Here is a 25,027-nt window from a genome sequence, read left to right as displayed (position 1 = left end):
TCAAAACAGACAAGGAACAAAATGGAAAGGGGAGCACACTGTGGTGAGATGCCTTGCCCAATGCCCAAGTAGGTCAGTGGGATAGATGGGAACAGGATGCAAGTCTTCCAAACCTCAATCCTGTGCCCAAGGCACTAGAGAATGCTATCTCACACTAATAATTCAAAAATCACTCAAGCAGCTAACAAATGCTTTTAAAAAAAGCTGAAAGCACTCTATCAAGTTCTAGACAAAGAGATTCATAATGAAAACAACCAACCCTCATCTTAAAGATGATTAAGTTATAGCAACATTTCAATATTGTGTTCTGCATAACTACCCCCAAGTTCTGAAAAATAATTAACTTGCATACTCCTGAGGATACTGATTATCAAACTAAGTTATCTTAAATCATGAAAATCTTGGCTTGCTTTTTCATTCAAAACATTTCCATTTTTTGCATTAAAAACACAACTCCCTGCAAGCTATCAGATTTTCGGAGAGAGGGAGCGAATTTTATACCATACATGTGTACACTCAGTTTCTCTTCTTAAACTGATGCATTGGAAAAAAACAATTACCTCAGCAGTCAATCAGGTAAACAACACACACACACACACATTTCCCTGTACACCACAAACCTTATACACCGAATATATCAGACATACCATACACTACAGCAGAAAGACAACTGAGGTATTTTGGAATTCCAACCATTCATTTTCACATCAGTCCCACTCACGTGGGCTGCTTGATGGTGCGGGGGTGTGTGCGTGCGCATTACCTTGGTTAGATTACTTAGCGCTAGGTATTGAGAAGATAGCTGAGATACTCTGCGCATAAAGCTTTTGCTGGCAGCTTGCTCTTCCCACAGCTGCTGAGCTTTTTCTTTTAGCCTGTTGAGCGGAGCCTCGTGGCAGCTTATTTCCTCAAGGACAGACTGTAAAGCATAAGCATGTTACTATTAAGTGCAGGCGCAAAAGAGCAAGCGAAAAAGCAAGCAAGCAAGCAGCCAGCTTAAACATGGAAGTTAGTAGCAAGCATCTTAACATTCCCTTTAACAAAAGGGAACATTTGATCAGTATGTACATGATACAGTTAACAAAAGGACACAACCCATGTCATTTAGAAGTGCAGAGACACGAAATCTGACTGGGGATTGAAGTAAACCCCACAACTGGATGCAGTCTTAGCTGGAGATCAGGACGATCAAGAGTTTACTAGGAATTCATGGCACAGGAAACCAGGCTGGGGAGGGCTGTTTGTATTTTTAGGGCCTTATCACCTGTAACTTTTGTTGTTCCCTCCTCTTTGCAGGGAGATCATGAAGTCGACTGCTGCTTTCTTGCACCTTCTTCTGAGTTGTGCTCAGCCAGTCCTGGAGAGGCTCTGCACTTGCTTCGAAGTCCTTCATCTGGATTTTCAAGTTCTGTGAAAACATGTGATGTGCAATTTAAAACAAAATGAAACAAAAAAAAAACTCCATTTGCCACTATGCTTGCTGTAATATTATGTAACCTATAATCCAAACACACAGGTATGCTAAGGTGCATTGGCACTACTAGGTCTCCAGTGGATGTGGGGTTCATTTCAGCTCTCCTGCTTTCCCTCACCACCTTGCACAAATGCTAAGGGGAAAGGCTATAATTGGGATCCAAAATGGGGAGAATGATTTAAAATGGATGTCTTCACAATCAAGAGCAGTAGATTTGGATGAACCGAATCTTGAGGATTATTTCTACTTACTTTCTGATTGTAATTTGCTTTACTGTCAAGTCCTTATACATAACCATTAAAAAGGCCTTGGCGACTGCATATTTTCCTGAGAACTCATTATACTGGCTGAGAGAATATCTAAAACTATTAATGTGGAGTAAAAGCTCTAGCCAGCACAGGTCAAGTAACATAGTTTTCCTGGGATTTTTAGATGAATATTCTTTTCTGTTCATCATTTAACAAATATGAGAATTACAGTTGTAGACTGTGGGACTGAAATTTCTGAGTTTAGAGTGACCTATCCCAGTCCATGGGAAAAAAAACCCACTGTCCACATCCACTATCTAACATCTCCCCACATAGCCACTCTGGCTATGTCTAGATTGCAGGCTTCTGTCAGGAGCCTGGTCACCCTCGTTCCGTAAGGAAAAAGTGATGTGTCAGCAAAGGGGGTTTTTCCCAATTAAGATGGGCCAAATGTCAGAAAAACCTCTCCCAACAGAACTGTCAGCAGGAGATACACAAATTATGCAGTGTATTTGCATATCTTTTGCTGACAGATCTTTTCAGTGTTGACATAACCAGGGAGACAAAGAAGGCCTTAATTGTCTTCAGTGTCATTGACAGCTTCACTGACTTCAGTGGTGATTTACATCAGGTTAGGATCTGGCCCAAAGATTTTGCTGCATTTCTTATCAATGCAATTTAAAATTGACCTAAAAGATATCATCTATCTCAACCAGAAGTTACAGCAGTGATGGGCAACCTGCAGCCCTTGGACCACCTGGCTGCCCTCCTCCCGCACATGCCATTCAGGCACCAGAGCCCCACATTTCCTATGCCTCCACTCCACCCTGCTCACACACACTCACTTTCAGAGTGTGTGAATTGCCTGATTCTCACTCAAGCCCTGCCTTTCCTCCTCTTTCCCAGAGCTGGAATGCCACAAATCAGCTGTTCGTGGTGTTCCAGCTTTAGGAGAGAAGGGAAAGAGCGGGGTTGGAGTGAGAATCAGGCAATTCATACACTCCAAAAGTGTCGCGAGGAAAGGAAAGGAGCAGGTAAATGTGGGACCCCAGTGCCCCAGTATGTGAGAGGTGCATGGGGGAAGGGGTCAGACAGGGAGGCTGTGGGGCCACAGGTAGAACCCCAGCAGGTCATGAGCTGCTACAGCCCACTGATGTGAAGGAGTGGGTCACCTCTGAGGCTCACCTCTGAGTTAGGGGCTTGAAACAGGAATAGGTTTTATGGCCTATTTATGATCACCCAGTCAGAGTTCTATGTAATGGCCCCTTCTGGACTTAAAAATGTAGGACTTGAAATATGCTGTCAGGTTTAAACATGTTTAATTTCTATGCTTCAATCGGACATTTTGAAACAAGCAGACTACTGTGGTGTCACATGGCATTGTATCTGGTGTATTACATAAAGCTCAAGCTACTGAGGTTGGGTCACATTCCATCATCCTCTGACTTGTACCTTGCTATGTGAGTTAGGCCATTTTAATCAATGGATAATTTGTATGGTATAAGATCTACTTATGAGAGTAAGGCCGTGTCTACACTACCCAAAAACTTCGAAATGGCCATGCAAATGGCCATTTCAAAGTTTACTAATGAAGCGCTGAAATACATATTCAGCGCCTCATTAGCATGCGGGCGGCCGCGGCGCTTCAAAATTGATGCGGCTCACCGCCGTGCGGCTCGTCCAGATGGGGCTCCTTTTCGAAAGGACCCCGCCTACTTCGAAGTCCCCTTATTCCCATCTGCTCATAGGAATAAGGGGACTTCGAAGTAGGCAGGGTCCTTTCGAAAAGGAGCCCCATCTGGATGAGCTGCGCGGCAGCGAGCTGCGTCAATTTCGAAGTGCCGCGGCCACCCACATGCTAACGAGGCGCTGAACATGTATTTCAGCGCCTCATTAGTAAACTTCGAAATGGCCATTTGTATGGCCATTTCGAAGTTTGGGGCTAGTGCAGACATAGCCTAAGGGTGGCAGAATGTGATCATCTGAGTTTAGCTATTTTCCAGGTACATCAAATGAGAGGCACATATGACTAGCTTTCACAGAGCCATACATTCCACGGCCAGAAGGGACAGACATCATCTAGTCTGACCTACCATATATCACAGGCCACCAACTGTACACTTAACCTAACAACCAGAATCAGGCGAATATATTACGGCTCACAGGAGAGTTAATTACTAGGGCTACGTCTACACGTGCAGCCAACATCGAAATAGCTTATTTCGATGTTGTGATATCGAAGTAGCCTATTTCGATGAATAACGTCTACACGTCCTCCAGGGCCAGCAACGTCGATGTTCAACTTCGACATTGCTCAGCCCAACATCGAAATAGGGATATCAGGCACAGCTGCAGACAGGGTCACAGGGCGGACTCAACAGCAAGCTGCTCCCTTAAAGGGCCCCTCCCAGACACAGTTGCACTAAACAACACAAGATACACAGAGCTGAGAACTGGTTGCAGACCCTGTGCCTGCAGCATAGATCCCCAGCTGCCGCAGAAGCAGCCAGAAGCCCTGGGCTAAGGGCTGCTGCCCACGGTGACCATAGAGCCCCGCAGGGGCTGGAGAGAGAGCATCTCTCAACCCCCCAGCTGATGGCCGCCATGGAGGACCCAGCAATTTCGACGTTGCGGGACGCGGATCGTCTACACGGTCTCTACTTCGACGTTGAACGTCGAAGTAGGGCGCTATTCCTATCTCCTCATGAGGTTAGCGACTTCGACGTCTCGCCGCCTAACGTCGAAGTTGATGCCACTACTTCGAAGTAGCGTGCACGTGTAGACGCAGCTTATATGTGATAGGAAGGGAATAGGAGGAATTGAGAAACAGCAAAGCCCCTGAAATGGTCAAGTGACATATACCCATGGTGTAGTGAAAGGTAACTTCCCCGCCAATCTGAGCTAGGGCAACAATTCCTGTCAGACAAAACAAATGTTGATCAGTTAGACTCTGAGTAGGTGAGCAAGTACCAGAAAGCAAAACTGACCTTACTCTGAAGTAAGAAATGTAAAGCAATCAGTCTATCATGTGATGGGAAAGAAAAGCAAAGATTTCTAATCAATCCATTCCCTGTTTGACTTGTTCCATACCTCCAAAGCAGATTCCTTCTGGTGAAGTGTGGAGAGAAAATTTTTCCAGTCTTCTTTAGCAATAGCAACTTTGGCCTGGATAACTTCAGCTTTTTCTTGGGGCAGAATAGTGTTGAGCAATTCTCCTTTGAACACCACAATGTTTAGTTTATGCTGGCCACTTTCACTTTCAGATAAGAATTCCTAGGCAAAAGAAATGAGACAAGTAGTTATAGATAGTGTGCATAAATAACTCCCAAAATCACATTAATTCATGTTTCTTTAAATGCATTCCACTTTATATCCAGTAAAAAAAAAATCACACAGGCTAGGGACAGCTAAGACTGTGTGTGAATTCATAAAATGATCCCTCCTTTACTTGGATTGGAAACTTTTTGAAAATCTGCTTGTTTTTCCAAGAAGAAGCAATACTAGGGATTTGGTAGGTAGCAGGCAAACTTTGCTCAGAGTAGGTAATGAATCAATATCCAAACATTATGGTCTTAGTTACTTTGCTACTGGAGAGATCATCTTTTAGATGATATATTCAGTGAATGTCACTTGCAATATTTAATAACTACATCAGCCTTTTCAGAAAACCAAAGTGTAAAAGCATTTTGTGAATCTTTGGACTGAAAGGAAATACATAACTAAAGATGTGTTTTAATTAACTCATTCATTATGATGATTATCAGAATTGCCTTAATAAACATAAAGCTTCTGATTCCCAATTACCTTACCAAGTTACTTCCAATGTAGGAAGTTATGGGCTTAATGTAAAATTACTGGGTGAAGTTCTGTGCTATACAGGAGGTCAGAGTAGATGATCACAACTGCCCTTTCTATCCCTTAAAATCTACAAGTAAAAACCTGGCACCAGTGAGGTTGATGGGAGTTTTATATTATGAACTTATAAACATGTTCTGAAGTCAGCAGGATTTTATTCCTAACCGCTGGAGGGATTAAAGAATAAAAGTGCACATGATTTCTTGAGAAATGCCTAGAAGTATAAGCAAAATTTCTTTTATGCAGGAAGCGTAAACCATATATTGCAATCATTAATACATAATTTTAGGCAGAAGGAGAACAAATGGTTATTTTAATAATGCATAGCTTTCATGATGAATAAAATTTTCTTGCCACGGTGCAAATGACAAACCTAAGTTTAAACAGGCTGACTTATTTGCTATTTCCAGATGTGGTTATCACAAACAGCCAAAGAGTTTTCTCCTTCTAAACTGGGCTTCCTTATGTAAAAAAGTAGAGATATTAATCCAACATTATACAAAATGTTAAGTACAATACCAAGGGGAACGATATTTATTTTGAGACTTGGAATCCACAGATGAATTGTTGGAGAAGCCTTTAAATGAAAATACACAAGTTAATTACCTGCTGGTCTGGTTGTGGTCCTTTACTTACATTATAAAGGTTATTTTCAAATATGACAAAACATTTGCAGAAACTATTACTTTGAAATAGTTTCAGGCACCACATAATGCCCCTGTATTCCAATTTCTTTTTGATTTTATTACCATTTTCCCATTTTTTAAAAAAATATGCTTTTCCCATTACTGTGTGGATGGACAAAATGGTCTACTAGTATGTCTAAAAACTTCCTCGCAGGTTTTGACTGCAGCTCAAGCTGACACACCTTAGCTAGCATTAATTTAGCTTGGCTCCCCAAGTGGTGAAGCTAAGGTAGAGTGACCAGAATGTGGCAGGCTGTGTAAGCCTATTTGAACCCACGAGATAGACCACACTTATGCTGCTCTAAGACGTGAGCTACCTAAAGTTAGCTCAGGTACATGAGTTTGCGCTATACTCACATCATGTGTTTATGCTATAGACATATCCCATATTGAGGAAAATAAGTGAAAATGGCTATCCACAAAATGCCGTCAGATGCACAAAGTGAACAAACTAAATAGAGAAAAATTCTCTCTTCCTTTTCAATAATAATAATAGTCATTAATAATAATCTTGAGTATTGCTGCAATTTTGGTAAACTTCATGTAGTAAGTAAGTAAGAAAACTAAGTCAACAAAAGTCAGATAGATTTCTTGGTTTAAAGATAAATGTTTCCTTCTTTAATTAGTATTTGATTGCAACACATACCTGTATTTTCTGTAGACTCATCAATGCTTCATGGATATTCTGAGGCATGTCAAAACATTTGGCAGTGGTGATTTTTGAACTGACCAGCCACTGCTGGAAGTCCCTGAATGCTGTCCGGAACCTCTGCTGCAAAACCTCCTCTTTATTCTGACAGCCCTTTGAAGTCTGGAGACATAGGCTGAGTTTGTTGTTTGAAGCAGTTAAATGAAAATGGAAGAAATAAAGGAAGATTAAATTAGATAAAATGAAATAGGCATTTTCATAGCTGTTACACTAAGACTTGAATTATATCGACTAAAGCTAGGTCTACACTAGCCGCAGAAGATCGAATGCTGAGGTTTGACCTTCCGTGGCGCCATTGCATGTATGCATGAAACGGCGTGTTCTGGGATCAACATCAAACCGTAAGAATTAAGGAACGTCAGTGGGAGGAGCAACCTGCTGACATTCTGCAGTGAGGACAGGGACCAGTGTTAGTGGCTGCAAAATCAATTTTAGGTACGCGATTGCTAAAATTGCATAGCAGCCATTAACAGTACAGGTAAGTGTAGATGTAGCCTAAAAAAGAAACTGTAGAATTTGTTTAAGGTTAGATTAGCCATGTCTATACAGCCCTGGAGCACAGCGCTGCTGCTGGCAGTGCTATGCTAATAAGGATTCTAGAAATTGCAAATGGTTCTCTATTTGCATACTGGCATGATTAATTAGCATGGCAGTGAGAGATTTCCTTTTGGTAGAGGGGCCTGCTGGCAGTAAAGAGATCGTGTTGACATGCCTCTGGTGGCTAAACCCCCCTCTGTCACCAGTCCCTTACCCCAGGGCTCATTTGATTAATGCAGCAATGTAGCACCTGTTGCTAGACCTGAGTGATTTTTTTCCACATGAATAGTTTCTTCACCAAAAAACGATATTTTGGCAAGCTGGAACTTTTTCATTAATTCAATAGCAATTCACAAAGTAGTTTCAGGCACATTTTTTTTCCAGACTTTAGATTCTATTTACAAAGCAGCCAGTGGTGATGCTTCTGCCCCAAGTTCCGTTTCCTCCTCTGTCCGATGTGAAAAAGAAATGGAAACCTGGGTCTCCTAGGCTATGGCTACACGACCAAGTTGTCTCAAAATAACAGCAGTTATTTCAAAATAACTTTGGCTACACCTAAATGACACACCCGCTATACAGAAATAAAAGTAAAATAGTGGATGCATTATTTTGATTCCAATAAACCTCATTTCCTGAAAAATAATGTCTATAGGCCACAATGGGCTCCGATGGCACTATTTTGAAATAGCGCTATGGACCCAGAAATACTATTTTGAAATAGCTGGGTTCTATTTCGAAATGCATTTTACATGTGGATGAGTTATTTCAAACTAATGCTTTGAAATCTTCTTTTGAAATAGGGCTGTTGTGTAGACCTAGCTCTACACTGCAGAAGAGTAACCTAGCCACTAGATGAAGTGATATTCTCTCAATCACTCCCTTAGATATTCCACTTTGTATAACAATTAAATACAGTAAGGTCTCAGAGTACATGAGGGTTCCATTCCATGCACCCTCACGTAACTCAGATTGTGTGTGACAGTCCAGCTTTTTCCCCGGCAGAACACATGTTCTGCAGCCAGGGAAGCAGCGGAAAGGTAAGTCCTGAAGTGGGGGGAAAGTTGGGGAGGGTTAAGCCTGGTGGTGGGTTGGGGACATGGGAGGTGGGTGTGGGGGATAAGGCTGGGGTGGGTTAGGGCTTCGGGGGGAGAGGGATGGAGTTAAGCTGTAGCTGTGTGTGGGGTGGTGAGTCAGAGCCCTTCTTGGGCGGTGAGCCAGGATGTGGCGGGAGGTTGAACCGGAGCCAGAGTCAGGTGCGGCTACTGAGATGGTGGGGGGGTTGAATTGGAGTTGTGCGTGGGAGTTTAAACCGGGGCGGGAGGACGGAAACAGGGCCGCGTGCGAGAGGTCTGAATTGGAGCCACGCATGTGGGGTTTAAACCGGGGTGGGGAGTGGAGAGTAAACCGGAGCCATGCACGAGGGGTGGTGAGCCAGAGCTAGGGGTGGGGGTGGCAGGTGAGCCAGAGCCGTGCATGGGTGGTGAGCCAGCAGGGGGTGTTGAACGGGGACCAGGGAGGCTGAATCGGAGTCGCGCCTGAGGGGTTGTGAGCTAGAGCCAGAGGCAGGGGTGGGGAGTGTGCAGGAGCTATGCGCGGGTGGTGAGCAGAACTGGGGGCGAGTGAGGACTGAGTCTGGGCCGTTCAGAGCCAGTGGGGTTGAGCCATGGAGGGGGGAGCGAGTTAAGCGCAACTGGAAATCGCGCTACAGGGTTTACAACAGGAGTCGCAGTCAGACGCGTACTCTGAGACCTTACTGTAATCACTGAAGCAGGGACTTGAGTTCAACTCTCCCTCATCTTTGGTGAGTGTCCTAATCACCAGGTAATAGAGTTATTCTCACTCTCTCTTTGACCCAGTGACTATTCGTTGACATTCACAGTGGCAATTCTCACCCATTCAAAGATGAGTCACATGGTCCAGTCTATGTGTTAAAAAACGACTTGGCAATTTTTTCAACCTCTATCGCCATCAGGTTCAAGGCAGTCAGTAAACAATCATTCCACTGTTTACTTGTAAATTTCTAACATAGGAAATCATCAATCAAACAATTTGAATGCTTACCGATTGTACTCTTTAATTAATCTTGACACTTCTGAAGAATAGGTGCTCAAATCTCTGGAAAATCTACAAAGGTTGTTTAACTGAGTCTTGAGCTCTTCTGTCATAGGCTCTGCCTTTGTTAGAGCATCCAGAGTTTCCTGATTACAAAAAAAACCAAAAACAAAAAAAACCCCACCAATATGAAAAGAACTGAAACTGTGAGTGTTCAGTACTATTGTTAGCTAATTTTAGCTGGGGTGAAACTTCTATTGTTTATGCTGTGTCGACCTATTAGAAAAATTACTTAGGATGTGTACAGTACTTCAGGGCTGAATTTTTTAAATAAATACAATCATCACAGAATTTTTAAATGTTGCAATGGGCAAGTGTTTGGAATCTTTGGAAAGAAATATTGCCATGAAAAGAGATATTTTGTAAAATCTGGACAATATTTTCAATTCTGGGTTAGGCTTCCAAAACCAAAATTTATGCACCTAAACAAAAGTGGTCTGATTTTGAAAGGTGCTATACACATCCTATTCTCATTAACTCCCAATGGGATTTGCAGGTGTTTAGCACATGTGGGCAATCTCATAAATATCATCCCATCAGGAAACAGAAACAATACCGTGAAATTTATGTAAAAACATAAGCAGCATGTGTGATAAATCTGAGGTGGTTGGTATATGTTGTTGATCTATAACCCCAAAAGGTATATATGTACTAGACTTCTAATGAGAAACAAAGTTTCAACACCTTAACCCACACATCAGACACAACAAGACCAGTGATTATCAAATATTGCCACCTCACCGTTTACTCTTTTTCCCAGTCATTTATGAATATTTTGAACAGCACTGGTCCCAGTACAGATACTCAGTGGATGCCACTATTTCTCTCCATTCTGAAAACTATTCCCAACCTTTGGTTTCTGTCTTTTCCCAATTACACGTCCATAAGACAACCTTCCTTAACTTCCCTTTTATCCCGTAACTGCTTTTGCTGTTTGAAAACTTTTGCTGGGGGACTTTATCTGAGGCTCTCCGAAAGTCTAAGTTTTACACCAATGAATTCACCCTTGTCCATGTTATTTTCCTTAGGACTCCTAATTTTTTTACACAGCTTCCTATATTTTTGCTACATATTAGATTACAAAGTAGAGGCATACACAGTAAAAAAATCTCTTTTTTCGGGATTCAACATATTAATAGAAGTAGGCTCGGACAGGTAGTATGTTAGGTTATGTCTAGAATGCAGGCTTCTGTCGACAAAACTGTGGACAGAAGTTTGTTGGCTGAGTACACATTCAGACTGTAGATCTCTCAGAAGAGATCTGCTGGTCGGAAGTGTTCTGTTGACATCTCCGTACACCTTGTTCCATGAGGAAGAAGTGAGGTCTCAACAGAGGGGGGAGATTTCTCACATTTGGCCCTGTGTGGATCGGACAAATGTTGGAACAGCCTCTCCGACAGAAGTGTTGGCAAAGATACCCAAATGCAGTGCGCAATTTATGTACCTTTTGTCAACAGTGCTCAGCAATCTAGACATAGCCTTTAGTCTGTAGCTTCACAAAAAACTAGCAGTCCTTGTAGCACCTTAAAAACTAATGATATTATTTATTTGACAATGAATTTTCATGGGTAAAACCCACTTCATCAGAAGACGAACACCCACCTGACGAAGTGGCTCTTACTCATGAAAGCTCATTACTTAATAAATAATAATAATAATAATAATAAATAAAATTGTTAGTCTTTAAGGTGCTACAGGACTGCTTATTATTGGAAGTAATCATACTTGTTATTAAAGGAGCAGGTGTTCATGTACTACATTCAACTATAATGTGTATACACTGTATTAAACAAGCAATATTTTGAATTCTTGTGATGTTAAGGAGTTTAATTTTTTTAAGTACAAATCCCTTGTAATTACTGAATTTTACATGTTCATGCTCATAACATGTAAAATGGTATTACAACCTTATCAGACCTGCTGTAATGTAATTAATGTTGCATACTGGTACTGTAAATCTGCATTTCAGAGGGGAATTCTCTGAAAGGGGAACTAACATGAGAGGGAACCCAGAGGTGGAGATCAATAATCTCAGTTTAAAGAAGAACACATCTGGGAGTTTTAGGGTATTTCACATCTTCAGTGAAGGAGTCACAGTGATAACATTAAATGGTTCTCTCACTATACTGGGACTTGATTCAGGGCTAGCAGAAAGTGAAACACGGCAGCCTTTTTGGAGTATATATGATTCACAGTTGTAATGTTACAGGAACCGTTTTGCCACAGCTATGGAAAAGCCATTTGGATATAAGTAAGAAGGAGAAAGCATGTCGACTGCCCTCTCTGTCTCGAAGTAATACTGTTGAGCCAATTAAGCGACAGTTAATAAGTAGATAATGGCTTCTAATTCTAATCCCCCTTCTGTAAGCAGATGCCAAAATAGTTTAATGCACAATGCCAAGATGTTTTGAGAAACTGGAAGAATAAACTAGCAAAAAGCGAGGATTAAATACAAGGAAACATATGATGTCTCTGACGGTCATCTGATCTCATGCAAAACCACAATAAGCAATACCCATTTCTGCAATCATGTGAATTTGTGGCTTGAAATACTGAAGGAGTTTAACGGAAATCTGAAAACTGGCATTCACTGATTTCTGCCTCTGCTGAGAGGCCCTGCTTTCTGTGTTGGGAGAGCTGAGAAACATGTATTATGCCTGGAACAATGGAGGCCAAAGAGAAATGTCTTCTTAAATACAGTGTCTGCTTTTTCAAAAGTTCACAAAGTCATTACTAGAGATTTCACCTTTCATTTTTATATTGTAAAATGTATTTCAAAGCTTACTATTTTTCTCATGCCTGCGTATTACAGTCAGTTGTTGGTAAGAAGTTTTCTTCCACAGAGTACTTGCATGTTTACAACCAAAAGAGGATTAGAAAAGCAGAAAGTGACCTTACTTTTTCTTGGTGCCAGCATTCAATTATTTCTTTATCAGTTTGCTTGACGTCCAGGAGGGCCAGCTTTTGCGAGCAGGAAGCAAGAAGCGTCGTGAACTGTTGCAGGGCCTTTTCCAGCTGAGCAACCTGTGCTGTGAACTCCTGCTCCGACAGGGCCATTTGGCTAACTATGCCCTCCAAGTTGTTTTGGGTTTGAAATATGCTCTCTTCCCATTGCTTCCAGTCAGACTGCAAGGCCTGCATCTCTGCATCTAGCAATTCACACCCACTGGGAGTTGTGTTCTCTTTCACTGCCGGAGCCAGTGTCTCAACTCTGCTTAGGCGGCTTGCACCAATCTGTCTGGAATCTATCAGCTCCTGCAATGGAACATTGCCATGGTAACTGAAAGTGCTGTGATTCACTACAGCTGGAAATCTGAACACTTACAAATGGAGGGCAGCACATTCTACTGGGAAGTAACCGCCAGCATTTCATGGTGAACAAAGCAGCAGTTTCAACTGCAGCATTTTCACATTTTACATGTCATCTAAAAATGTAAGTGAAATGTTAAAATAAAATTAAAATAACAAAACAGACAGTGCTTTAAACAGACGGACTCTGAAAACAGGATACTCTTAAACATCCAGGAGACAAAGAGAAAAACAACTTTTCTTAAACAATGCAAAGAAGCTTCTTTCAATTAAGACGTTATCTTTAAATACGACAAACTGTGTTATCTTTAACACAATAAATGCTAGCATGTAGCAGATATCAATGGTTTCAAAGTCACGTAAACAGAAACATGAAGAGCTGAACGAGTATTTTGCATTTCTTCCCTTAGTTTATGGCAACATAATTTCTTGCTTTCCATGAGGTAGCAGGTTGTGTCATATTTTGATTTCACACATACCATTAAAACAATTATAACAGAGCTGTACAAACTGGGAGAATAAGCTCACCATACAGCCATCTACAAAGCACATGATCCTAATATCAGTACAGTAAACCTTCGATTTAACAGACTAATGGGGGGAAAGGGGAGTCTCTTGAAACCAAAAGTCTGTTAAATCCCAGGGTTTACTTCCCACTTTCCTCTACCAGGCTTCCCCAGCCCCAGTCCTCCCTTCTTCCCCAAAAACGCTGGTCACTCACCTCCATTGGAACTTCAACAGCTCCTGCTGCTGGAGAAGCCATGGGAGCACGCCACCATGGGGCCACACCACGGTTGAAGACTCTGCTGTGGCTGGAGCTCCACCGTAGCTGGAGACTCCAGTGCAGCCTGGAGAAGCCAGAGCCGCCATGCTCTCCTTCCACCAAGGATGGGGCACGTACATGAGTGCACTCCATCCCTGGTGGGAAGGGCGCTTCATGGCTCTGATGGTGGTCCTGGCCACGACACAGGCTCCAGCCACTGGGGCTCCGCTAGCAGCGGCATCTGGAAGCAACGGCCCCTCCAGCCACAACAACTCTGGGTAAGTCGCCTAACATACTTTTTTGAGGGGTGGGGGTGATTTAGGATTTTATGGGCCCTGATTAAGTGGACCTTGGGAACAATGGGGAGTGGGGTGTCCATTGTTCCCAAAGTCTCCTAAATCAGGGTCTGTAAAATCGAGGGTTTACTGTAGTACCTGAGTGCCTCCCAGTCACTCAGGTATTTGTCTTCTTAATAACTGGTGAGGTAAGGGGTTCTCTCCCCATTTTACAGTTAGGGAAATGAGGTACAGGGCAGAGTAAATGGCCTAAGAAGTCACTCGCATCCTGTGACTAAGGTAGGAACTGTACTCAGGATTCTTTTGTGCCAATTGAAAAACCTACCCACCAGATCACCTTTCTGCTTTTGCTTCAATCTAAAATTTCTCTGTGATTATCTGAAGTGAAATGTTATGATAGCAAATACACATGAACCCTACTCTTATGCTTCATGCAGGGATACATCAGTTGTTTTGTAGTATATAAACACATGGACTCCATTTACACTAGGGGGTTTTGTAGACAAAACTGGGGTTTTGTCAACAAAACTTGTGGAGCATCTACACCCAAAATATGTTTGTTCGACAGAAACTGTTGACAAAATAGCTGTGTAGATTTTGGGGGGGTGGTTGTTAACAGCAGGGATCAAAAGATCTATCATCTTTTATGTGTAGATGCAATTTGTTGACAGAAGTTTTGTTGGAATATCTCTAATAACAGTAACTTCTGTAGACAGATGCTTCAAGTGTAGACATAGGACAGAGAGTGACAGGCCCTCAGAGACACTAAGAAGTCATGGAGTTATGCATGGAGGCTCCCCTACTCTGTCCCACAGATCAGCACTTCCCCGGTGTGTGAAGTAATGCAGGGAGCTTTCTCTGGCCTCCCAGGGGACACAGTGGCCTAACAAGATATGAGAGAGTGTGGCAGTAGGTAAGGGCCTTACCTTTATCCATTTTCTCACCCTGAAGATAGAGCAGACATGCTTGGAGGACCAAGAAGGTACAGCCTTTGTATTGGCAGTGGTTCTCAGAGGTCCCTCAGCAGGTTGTGGGGGTCCACCAAGCATGTCCAGAATTACACTTGCTCTGGCCTAGAGCAGAAAACTGAAAACCTACTGGACAGGACTGCAGGACTGGGCTCCAGACCCCAGCACCACGAATGAAGCAGATGTCTGAGCAACTTAGCTTCCCATGTTTCTTACATGTCTGAGCAACTTAGCTTCCCAGTTATGCCTGTGGCATGGGCCCCAGACACGTGTCCTGCTTCCCACCCTTGAGTGCTAGCCCCAGCTTTCCTATTGAGAAGAACAGTTGTGGCAGAGGTGGAGCTGTTATAGCATACAAGGGTTGGGGAAGGGGATTAGAAAGAAAAAGATTTGGAACCCCTGCATTGAGGCACAATTGCTCTCTGAACCCACTGAGATGGCGCTGCTTCCTATGTGGACCTGTGATTAATGATCTCGGTTAGTGATTTTACTTAATTCATAGCAGCTGAGAATAGAGTTTGGCATAGCAAGTGCACTCTCAGCTCAGTGAAGAGTAACAATCGTTTGAGACCAATCAAGGGAAACAGCATCATTACATCCCACAGCACATCTGGCCATGTCCTGTTTCAGTGCAGAAGGAGAAAGTTAAGTAAAACCAGTCATGTTTCTTACATTAATTTTGGCTAGCTTTTTCTGTATGGCTGGTGTGTCTCCAGACGCGTCTGACCAGCGGTGCAGTTCTTCTTTTGCAGAATGGAGCCAGTCTGTGTATTCATGCACAGCATCAAGATACAGCAAATGGTCCTTCACAATGTCTTCCACTTTCCTCATTTTCTCCTAGCAATCACACAGAAAACAGATTCACTTGGGCACTCACGGGAGAGCGTAAGCTTTGGTCTCTCCTCCCTTTCAGTTTGCAGCGCAGGGTTGCACACGGTTTGCAGGGCTGCCTCCAAAGCATTTTTTAAATTGACTTATAAGCTGTAAAGAGCTACGTTTTGCCTCATCTTCCCTTCCCAGTTGTGTCTCTGCATTAAAGACATGTAGCGTTTAGTTGAGCAGAGGGGCAATTTGCTTCCCCAAAATGCCTGAGGAGGGGAAAGTGTGAGAGCAGAGCCAGGCTCTCCTTCCGTGGCGCACTGGCCAGTCGGGAGGCTGTGTAGAGAACGGGATAACATTCATTGTATCCTTCCAAAGTATGCAAAGCTGCTGCTGTGCTGCTGCAGTATGTGCCCCTTGTAGACTCAGACAGAATTCTGGTAGACAGTCTCTCTGTGCTGCCTTAGAACATGGGCTGTAGTTTAGACGCACAGTCTTGTCCTAAGTGTGCAAGTATAGTCAAACCAAAGAATTACCCTGTCAAATCTAATAAAGGAAGATAGTACCTAAAGTTTTCAGAAGTGCTAAAGCATGTTAGGGGCCTAAGCCCCATTTTTAAAACTAGCTTATTCAATTGACTTTCAACTAGAGTGGTATTTTTTTTTCTCATTCTCAAAAGTATTCTTTAGAACAGCATTCCTTAAACTCCTGTGACAATGGAACAACAAACAATACTATTTCTTCATGTAGAACATCCATTAAAATTTTCTTCAAATAATTGTATCTGGTTTTAATAGCAGAAAATATACACCATCCGGGTATATCAAAGAAGTGTCAGATGCTCACAGCACACCTTAGGGTTGGTCATTGAACACCAGTGTTCTGCAGAATGTAGTTTAAGAAAGATTGCTACAGACTGAACAGGCAACAGAAAGTTTTCTAGATTCACTGGCATGACCTAAATATGTACAGTGAGGGCCTGAAAGCTTATTTTCCTTCCTATATTTTGGAAATTACTAATGGCAAAACTTACTCCTGGAGAGAAAACTTGGTTAAGAGAAACGAAAAGTTAAAGAAAAACTATCAAATAAAAATTAACTTGGTGTACCCAGCAAATTGCTTCTACTTCCACTAAAAAGGGAGCATTTTCAGTCATCAAATATTTTGCACCACCACCTCAACTTTAGTTTTGGAAAGTGCTATTTTGATTTTGTGTACGAAGTATACATATCTAATGTTGCACTTTGAGCAAGCAGTCCCTCTCATTAACCATTATTATTATTTAAGATCACTTATTATTACTGTTTTTTACAATTACATATTTGTATTATTCCCAGGTGTTGCTATAATTTAAATAATAGCAAGAGTGAACACTGAAATATATATATATATATATATATATATATATATATATATATATATATATGTGTGTGTGTGTATATATATATATATATATATATTATGTCCAAAAGAACCACAAAATATTTGTAAGTTTAGCACACTAATATTTACTTACACACATCCACACATACTACAATATCCTAGGGGCCTTTGCCATGAATTAAACCAAACAATTAATCAAAATAAACCCAACAACTAATGTATGGTACTAGCAGCCACCAAATAAATTCATTCTTTGCCAAACATTAGGTCATTCAAAACATTTCACTTCCTGAAAACCCAAGTGAAAAATAGAGAGATCTTGGAGGTCAAGAGACCACGGGAGAAAAGGCTTCTAAAGCTTTTAATAGAAACTTAGAATTGTAGGGCTGGAAGGGACCTCAAGAGGTCTAGTACAGTCCCATTCACTCATGGTAGAACTGAATATTATCTGGTCCAGTAGCTGTCAACCTATCCAGAATAGTACACCCCTTTCAGGAGTCTGATTCATCTTCCATACCCCAGGTTTCATCACACTTAAAAATTACTTGCATGGAAAATCAGACAAAAAATACAAATGTGTCAGAACAGTTACTGAAAATTGCCTGCTTTCTCATTTCTAGCATATAAAATAAATTGACTGAATATAAATATTGTATTTACATTACAATGTAAAAAGCAAGTATAAACAAAGTCACTGTTTATGCAATTTTAGTATATGCTAATTTTGCTAGTGCTTTTTAAGTAGCAAGTTGTAAACCTAGACAAATATTACATGACTTGATGTACCTCCTAGAAGACCTCTCTGTATCTTCAGAGGTATGCATACTTCTGGTGCAAACCACTGATCTAGACCATCCGTGATATTTGTATTTAGCCTGCTCTTAAAAATCTCCAACAATGGAGATTACAAAAGTTCATTATACAATTTATTCCAGTGCATTTAATCATCTTGACAGTTAGGAAGTTTTCCCTAATCTCCTACCTAAAACATCCCTTGCTGCGGTTTAAGCCCATTGCTCCTCCTTGTAACAAACTTGGAAACTCTTATCATGTCTCCTCTCTGTCTTTTCTTCTCCAGATTACATAAACTCCACATTTTTTCCAATAATCCCTCATAGGTCATGCTTTTCTCCAGACTTTTTCTAGTTTGTCCTTATCTTTCCTGAAATGTGACACTTAGAATTAGACACAATTCTTCAGCTGAGGCCTAGTTGAGTAGAGCAGAAGAATTACTATCTGGGCAAGTCTACACTACAAAAATAACTTCAAAGTTGCTTACTTCCAAGTACAACTTCAAAGTAACAGACTTCAAAGTTGAGCATCTACACACACCCTACATCATTCCCGGGAATGGTGTAAGGACTTTGAAGTTAGCTTTGAAGTACGGTAAAACATGTGTAGACTCTCTGCAGGTTACTTCGAAGTAGTGTCTAACTTCAAAGTTAACTTTGAAGTTAGTTCTTCGTGTAAATGCACCCCTTGTGTCTTACTTACAACAGTCCTGCTAACAAACATCCCCAAAAGGTGTTTAATTTTTTGTTTTTTGAAACAGAGTTACACTGATCACTCATACTTAACTTGTGATCTACTGTGACCTCATATCTACTTCTGCAGTACTCCTTCCTGTGCAGTCATTTCATGCTTTCTATGTGTGCACATGACTGTTCCCATGTAATGGAATACTTTGAAATTGTCCTGATTGAATTTTGTCCTGTTTGCGTCAGACCATTTCTCCAGTTTGTCAAGATCATTTTGAATTTTAAGCCTATCCTCCAAAACACACGTGACCCCTCCCTGATTGTTCACAAACTTTATAAAGTGTGTTCTCTATGCCATTATTTAAATCATTGAAGAAGATATTGAAAAAACCCAGATCCAGAACTAATCCCTGAAGGACATATATCCTTCCAGCCTGACTAAACCACTAGTAACTATTCTCTGGGAATGGTTTTCCAACCATGTATTCACCCACCTAACAGTAGTTCCATGCAGATTGTATTTCCCTGGTTTGTTTGTGAAAAGGTTATATGAGACAATATCAAAAGCCTTACTAAAGTCAAGTTATACTACACAAAGGCTTTTATATAGACTTGCAGAATTATAATAATGATGTTTATTTTAAGCATCTTTTTCAGGTCTTATTGGGCACAATTATGGGTTTAAAAGATTTTTAATTTTTTATTTGATTTAAATTTTCAGTTGTGTGAAGTGATGGGGGTCAGACAAGATCCCTCACTCAGTGAGCTTGGAAGAGGGATATTGGTCAGAGGGGTCCAAGAACAGACAGGTTGTAGTCTCTTCCCTGGGAGACCAAGGAGAGGCACCACACAACATGTCTCATATTCAATGGCCACAAAACAGATACTTTTATCTATGTCTTCTGTATAGAAATGTGTTTTCATTAAAGCAATTTTTTTCCACTTGTGCTTGTGTGAAATACCTCTTCCCTTCTTTCCCATACACACAAAGAGAACCATGATGGAAATAAATTAGAAAGAAAGAAAGAAAATTAAAAGAAATAAAAAAGAAATTGCAGAAATATTATATATAGTATCTCAAGGTTCAAATATATAGATCTCATTAATCAAAGCTAAATATCCCTTCTGAAAACCCCAATTTCCCAAGGGAAACAAATGGTTGCATCCCAGTGAGCTAATGTAAATTAAATGAGACTCTATCTTGATAAATTGAAGCAAAAAAAGCCAAGAAAACGAACACTTACATTGCTTTTCATGCAAGTAAACTATTGAAACTGGGTGTCAAAGCTGCCTTCTGATTCTGTTTTAGCACAAATGTGTAAATGAGATATAATTTATGATGTGGCTCTTTAGGTGCTTGTACATCGATTTTATAGAAGTGTGTTTAAATATGTTCATTACTTGAAATGGAACTGAAATCAGCTCAAGCTCATTCATAAAAACTAGTATGTAAAAAGTTTACCTTCTCTTAAAAAGTATGTACCTTGGCCACAGTAGTGATGTCACTGAAATGTGTTTTCAATTCCTCTTCAGCTGCTTCCTTGAAAGAAGCATCCTGAGTTTTCTCATATAGTTCCTTGGCTTTTTCAGTAAGTCGATGAAGTTCACTAGAGTGATCCTCTATATCAGAAACAATAGCCTGGAAGTGATCCAGCTGAGAAAACTTCTCCTTCAGACCAGTCTGGGTCTGTAAAGGCTGTTCTATTTTGTGATCCACTGATTCCAACCACTGGTCCAGCTGGCTTTTCCTTTCCAAATGGTCATTCCACTGGCTAATCACAGACTCCAAACAGCTTATATGAAAGACACAAATAAAGTACCAGTTAGAAGTCTTGCAGGCCTTAAGGAAAACTAATTAGGTGACACTACAACACTCAGTTGAACATTCCCATGGAACAAAGTCTACCGAGGAGAGTGAGGGTCCCTATAGTCTAGCACACTGACAGATGCTGTTCAGCATGTAACCCCTCTTTTACTAAAACATCATAACAATATTTTGAAAGAATAAAATTGCCTAAAATTCAATGGTCAACAGTTTCATAAACATATTTTCAGAATTTCACACGACCCCTATATAGTGAAGGGTAATCAAAAGTTTTCATCCACCATTTACTGGACAGTGATTTACCTGGTCACTCTTCATAATTGCACTAAAGTCAGCAATTACACTTTAAACAATCTTACTGATTTGAAAGACTGTACTGGTCTAAGATTTCTTATGTTTAAGTGAAGAATATCAACAGAACAAATAAATATCTGAAACCAGTAGGAACAATTTTATTTACTGTACTTTTTCAAACTATCAATATTTTACTTACTGGCAAAACCCCAACCTTTTATATTTTATATTGTACATGTATATCAGACATTTAGAATACATCTTCTTCCAAATATTTTTTTGGATCTCTCTTCAGCAAAGCTGACCCTTTCCATTCATCAGTTCAAACTGTTGCTACTCCAGACTTCTTCACTATCATCTGAGCTGTTACTTTTAATTTGTCTAGCAAAGCAAAATGCATATCATTGCAGATGTTCTGCATGAGACATAAGCCACTGTCCTCTCAAAAACGATATTAAAATGTGTACCATTTAAATAATTATTGAAAAACTGACAATTTTAGAAGACCAAATAAATCACATCTTGTTTAATTCTTTTCCAAATAATAGCAGATAAGCTACTAGGATGAACACTTGCACAATGTCAATTTCTCCTAGCAGACTTTCCACTGCCATGCGTCCACAGATGAAATCTGGGCTCCAGTAAATGGAATCTTTGCCACAGCATTGAAATTAATAGGTAAAAATAATAATAGGGATATATACCTCCTAGAACTGGAAGGGGACTTGGGAGGTTACCTAGTCCAGTCCCCTACCCTCTTGGCAAGGCCAACCACCATCCCTGACATCTATTTGCCCCAGTCCCTAAAGAGCCTCCTCAAGGATTGAGCTCACACCCCTGGATTTGGCAGGCCAATGCTCAAACCACTGAGCTATCTCTCCCCCTGCCCCAGGTAGCACGTTTAAAACAAACCAAAGGGAGTGTTTCTTCACATAACGCACAGTCAAACTGTCGAACTCATTGCCAGATCTTGTGAAATCCAAGGCTATCACAGGGTTCAAAAAGAAACTAGAGATGTTTGTGGAAGACAGTTCAATCAATGGTTATGCGCCAGGATGGGCGGGGATACAAATCCCTAACTTGTGTGCCAGAAGCTAGGCGTCAATAATAGGGAACGGATTGCTTGATAAGTGCCTCTTCTGGTCATTCCTTCTGAATCATCTGACACTGGCCACTGTCAGATGACAGGGAACTGTGCAAGATGGATCACTGACCTGATTCAGTATGGCACTTCCCATGTTCTCATGTAAACGGCCAGGGTTCCACCCCAAGTTTATGTCAGTTGGCGCTTACATATACTGGGATGAATTTAGCCACAGAATCAAAGTGAAAATGAAGTTTGTCATTGCAGTCTTCTCTGGAATGATGGGGTCAGTGCTAACAAATGAGATAGTTGGATAATACTGAGTAACTCCGATGGAGGAGCCCCAAGTTTCACATGAAAGTCCAAAAACACCTTAATCCCAATTCCTGAATTTAAAAAAACAAACAAACCCTCATAAAATAATAAATACTGCACGGCTAACTACTGAAAAAACCTGATGTTTTCTGATTATTGAGTTTTAGTCCTTTGTAACCAGTGTACCAAACACACTGCTTCTTTATTCAAGGAGGTATTTTTTGCAGTGACCTGTTTACACTGAACTCTGAACTCAAGCAGAGAAATCGCTGAATTGTTTTCCTGTGTATTTTCCTTCAGATAAGCACTTTTAAATTGCATTTTAATCTGGGTCAGATTCTTCTGGCGTTAGACACTTAGAGCAGAATATTACATTTCAAATTGTCATTGGCCAAACTACTTGCGGCGTAAAGTTCTCATCCTGGGAGAAACACAGTGAGCTTACCTCTGACAACTCACTGAAGTGTTGATAATATCATTCCATACATCCTTCAGTGTTTGTAGCTGGGTCTGTATCACCTTCTGCCCTTCCTCATTACTGCTTCTAAGGGCTTGTTCACCTTTTCCAATGGCCATGTTCAACTTAACTTCACCTTCGCCTCTCATTAGAAGGATTTCCTGCACAGCAAAAAGGATTCTATGTTTCAAATCCACCCAGCAAACATAAGGAAACCTCTGGGTCACACTTGCGGGCTGCTTATTACCCATCCCTGCTCCAAGTGCTACTCTTCCAGCATCATTCATCATTTTCATTGAGTTCATTTACCTCTTCTGAACCATTCTTCTGTGTATCCCTAGTCAACTTGGACCATAACTTCTCCCGATGATCTCTTTATAATCTCTAAAGCTTGCTTCTTCCACTAAGAAATGTTGGTCCAATGAAAAATACTGCCTCACCCATCTTGTCTCTCTATTTATATTTGAAAGTGCTCTAACAGCAAAGTATTAAGCCACACAAGTGCCACATGGTGCCTCCTAAGGCATTTATGTATTTTGTAGCAGACAGACAATAGCTAAGCCCCTGATTTTCGACGGAAAAATCCCTGAGTTCCTGTGACTTAAACTTTAATGCAATTTTAATTCTGATGTGCTAGTTTATGTAGCCCTGTGTTTTACCTGAATTTGACTCAGTCGCCTCTCCAATGTGGCTTTGCTGCCAACAGTGCTCTCTGCAGAAGTCAATTTATCTTGAACATCTTTCACCCAGGACCACATACTCTGCAATGCTTCCTCTAAGGCTTGGTGCTCCTGGAGTGCAATCTGACATGTTCGCAATTTCTCCTTGACAGTTTTGACAAGGTTTTGATAGCTGGAGAGGTTTTGAGAAGCCAGACGTACTTCACTCCCAGCACCGTGTCCTCCTTCATTTAAAGCTTGTGCCCTCTGGGAAAGTTTATCAAAGGATTCTCTAAAAGAAAGGTTTGGCATTGACAATTTTAGAAACTGCTTGAACTGTCACTGCTGTAGTGAGGATGGAAATGACTTAATACTACCAACATAATCAAGTTGCACTATACTCAGACAAATCAGTTACACAAACATTATCTGAATAAAGCAAATTTGAGTGTATAGTATGAGAAGCATATATTAATTTTAAATAGCAGAAATAATGTTAATGAGGGTCTATATTAGTGCTTTAACAATAATGCTTTCGTGGCAAGAATAGTCAAGCTAAAAGTAGCAATCAGCACGTTGTAATTGAAATCTAATTCTCTGTTGATATTGCCGATTCTCCCTCCAACACATAATCTATCAAATATTTATCTGTCTCCTATTATGGTAGCACCAGATCATTTCACAAACTTCAGTGCATTTATCCTCAAACTCCTCCCATTGTATGAGATAGGAAAGTATCAGTATCCCTATTCCATGACTGGAGAAACCAAGATTCATAAAACTGGAGCTAAGTGATTTGTCCAAGGTCACACAGGAAGTCGGTGGAAGAACAGAAAAGTAAATCGAGATCTCCCAAGTCGTAAGCTAATGCCCAATCACTGGATAATTCTCCTGGTTTCTGTATGTACTAGGCTGAACTCACATCAGTCAAAAGCCCTGCTGGACCAGCCCTGGGTGGATGGATGAGGACTAGGTCAGTACCTTCTTTTAGTATACTGTGAGGTTTAGCAGAACAACTGAACAATATTTTTCTACCTTTTCCAACAAATGATAAAATGTTTGCACAATTACACAGTATACTAAAAATGGCAATTACCTCAACCTCCACTGGCTGTTTCCCAGCTCAAGTTTCTTTGGCTGAGAGATGTTATGCACACAGCGCATGGAGGGCAGCATAAGAGCTTGCAATGTAAGTGGAACTGGATGTCATGGGACAAAGACAATAAAAGAAAACGAGTTTTAAATGGGCAATGTGATGAATATTATGATGAATGTGACATCTAAAACACATTGCTAAAGCTGAGGTTGCCATGCTGTGCAGATCATCTTTACTAACAGGGACAGAGAGATAGCTGTGTTTGTCTGTATTCTACCAAAACAAAAAAGCAGTCATGTAGCACTTTAAAGACTAACAAAATAATTTATTAGGTGATGAGCTTTCGTGGGACAGATGAAACGGGTCTCTCCCATGAAAGCTCATCACCTAGTAAATTATTTTGTTAGTCTTTACAGTGCTACATGACTGCTTTTTCATCATTACTAACAAAGTTACTTCAGCTTCCCCTGAAATAATAATGAGCCTACGCCATTAACTTTAGATCCAGATTCAAATTTCCTCAACCTGGAGCTATGTGGATACAACCTCTTGTAACTTGTTCCTTTGACACACTGCATCCTCCAGCATCTTGTGCGTACTACCAGTCAGTTCTATATAACTCTGACTTAACAAAGAAAATAAAGAACTCTGGCAACGGAA

General features: G+C 40.8%; 1 protein-coding gene across 1 annotated transcript in view; it reads right to left on the bottom strand.

Moving 5' to 3' along the window:
* The window catches only part of SYNE1 (spectrin repeat containing nuclear envelope protein 1), a 415,690-nt gene that overhangs the window by 257,600 nt on the left and 133,063 nt on the right, over window positions 1-25,027 (bottom strand). Inside the window, exons 48-57 of the mRNA XM_074990362.1 lie at window positions 23,272-23,563; window positions 22,601-22,773; window positions 20,121-20,430; window positions 15,630-15,794; window positions 12,520-12,876; window positions 9,571-9,707; window positions 6,910-7,087; window positions 4,813-4,995; window positions 1,265-1,408; window positions 764-919 (exon numbers count right to left, since the gene is read on the bottom strand). Coding sequence (XP_074846463.1) covers window positions 764-919; window positions 1,265-1,408; window positions 4,813-4,995; window positions 6,910-7,087; window positions 9,571-9,707; window positions 12,520-12,876; window positions 15,630-15,794; window positions 20,121-20,430; window positions 22,601-22,773; window positions 23,272-23,563 — 2,095 coding nt within the window. The remainder of the gene's footprint in view (window positions 1-763; window positions 920-1,264; window positions 1,409-4,812; window positions 4,996-6,909; window positions 7,088-9,570; window positions 9,708-12,519; window positions 12,877-15,629; window positions 15,795-20,120; window positions 20,431-22,600; window positions 22,774-23,271; window positions 23,564-25,027) is intronic.

This window comes from Carettochelys insculpta, chromosome 3, assembly GCF_033958435.1.
Source record: "Carettochelys insculpta isolate YL-2023 chromosome 3, ASM3395843v1, whole genome shotgun sequence".
Taxonomy (NCBI): Eukaryota; Metazoa; Chordata; order Testudines; family Carettochelyidae; genus Carettochelys; species Carettochelys insculpta.
Note: the sequence above shows the minus strand (reverse complement) of the source record. Positions and strands in the feature narration are given on the sequence as shown.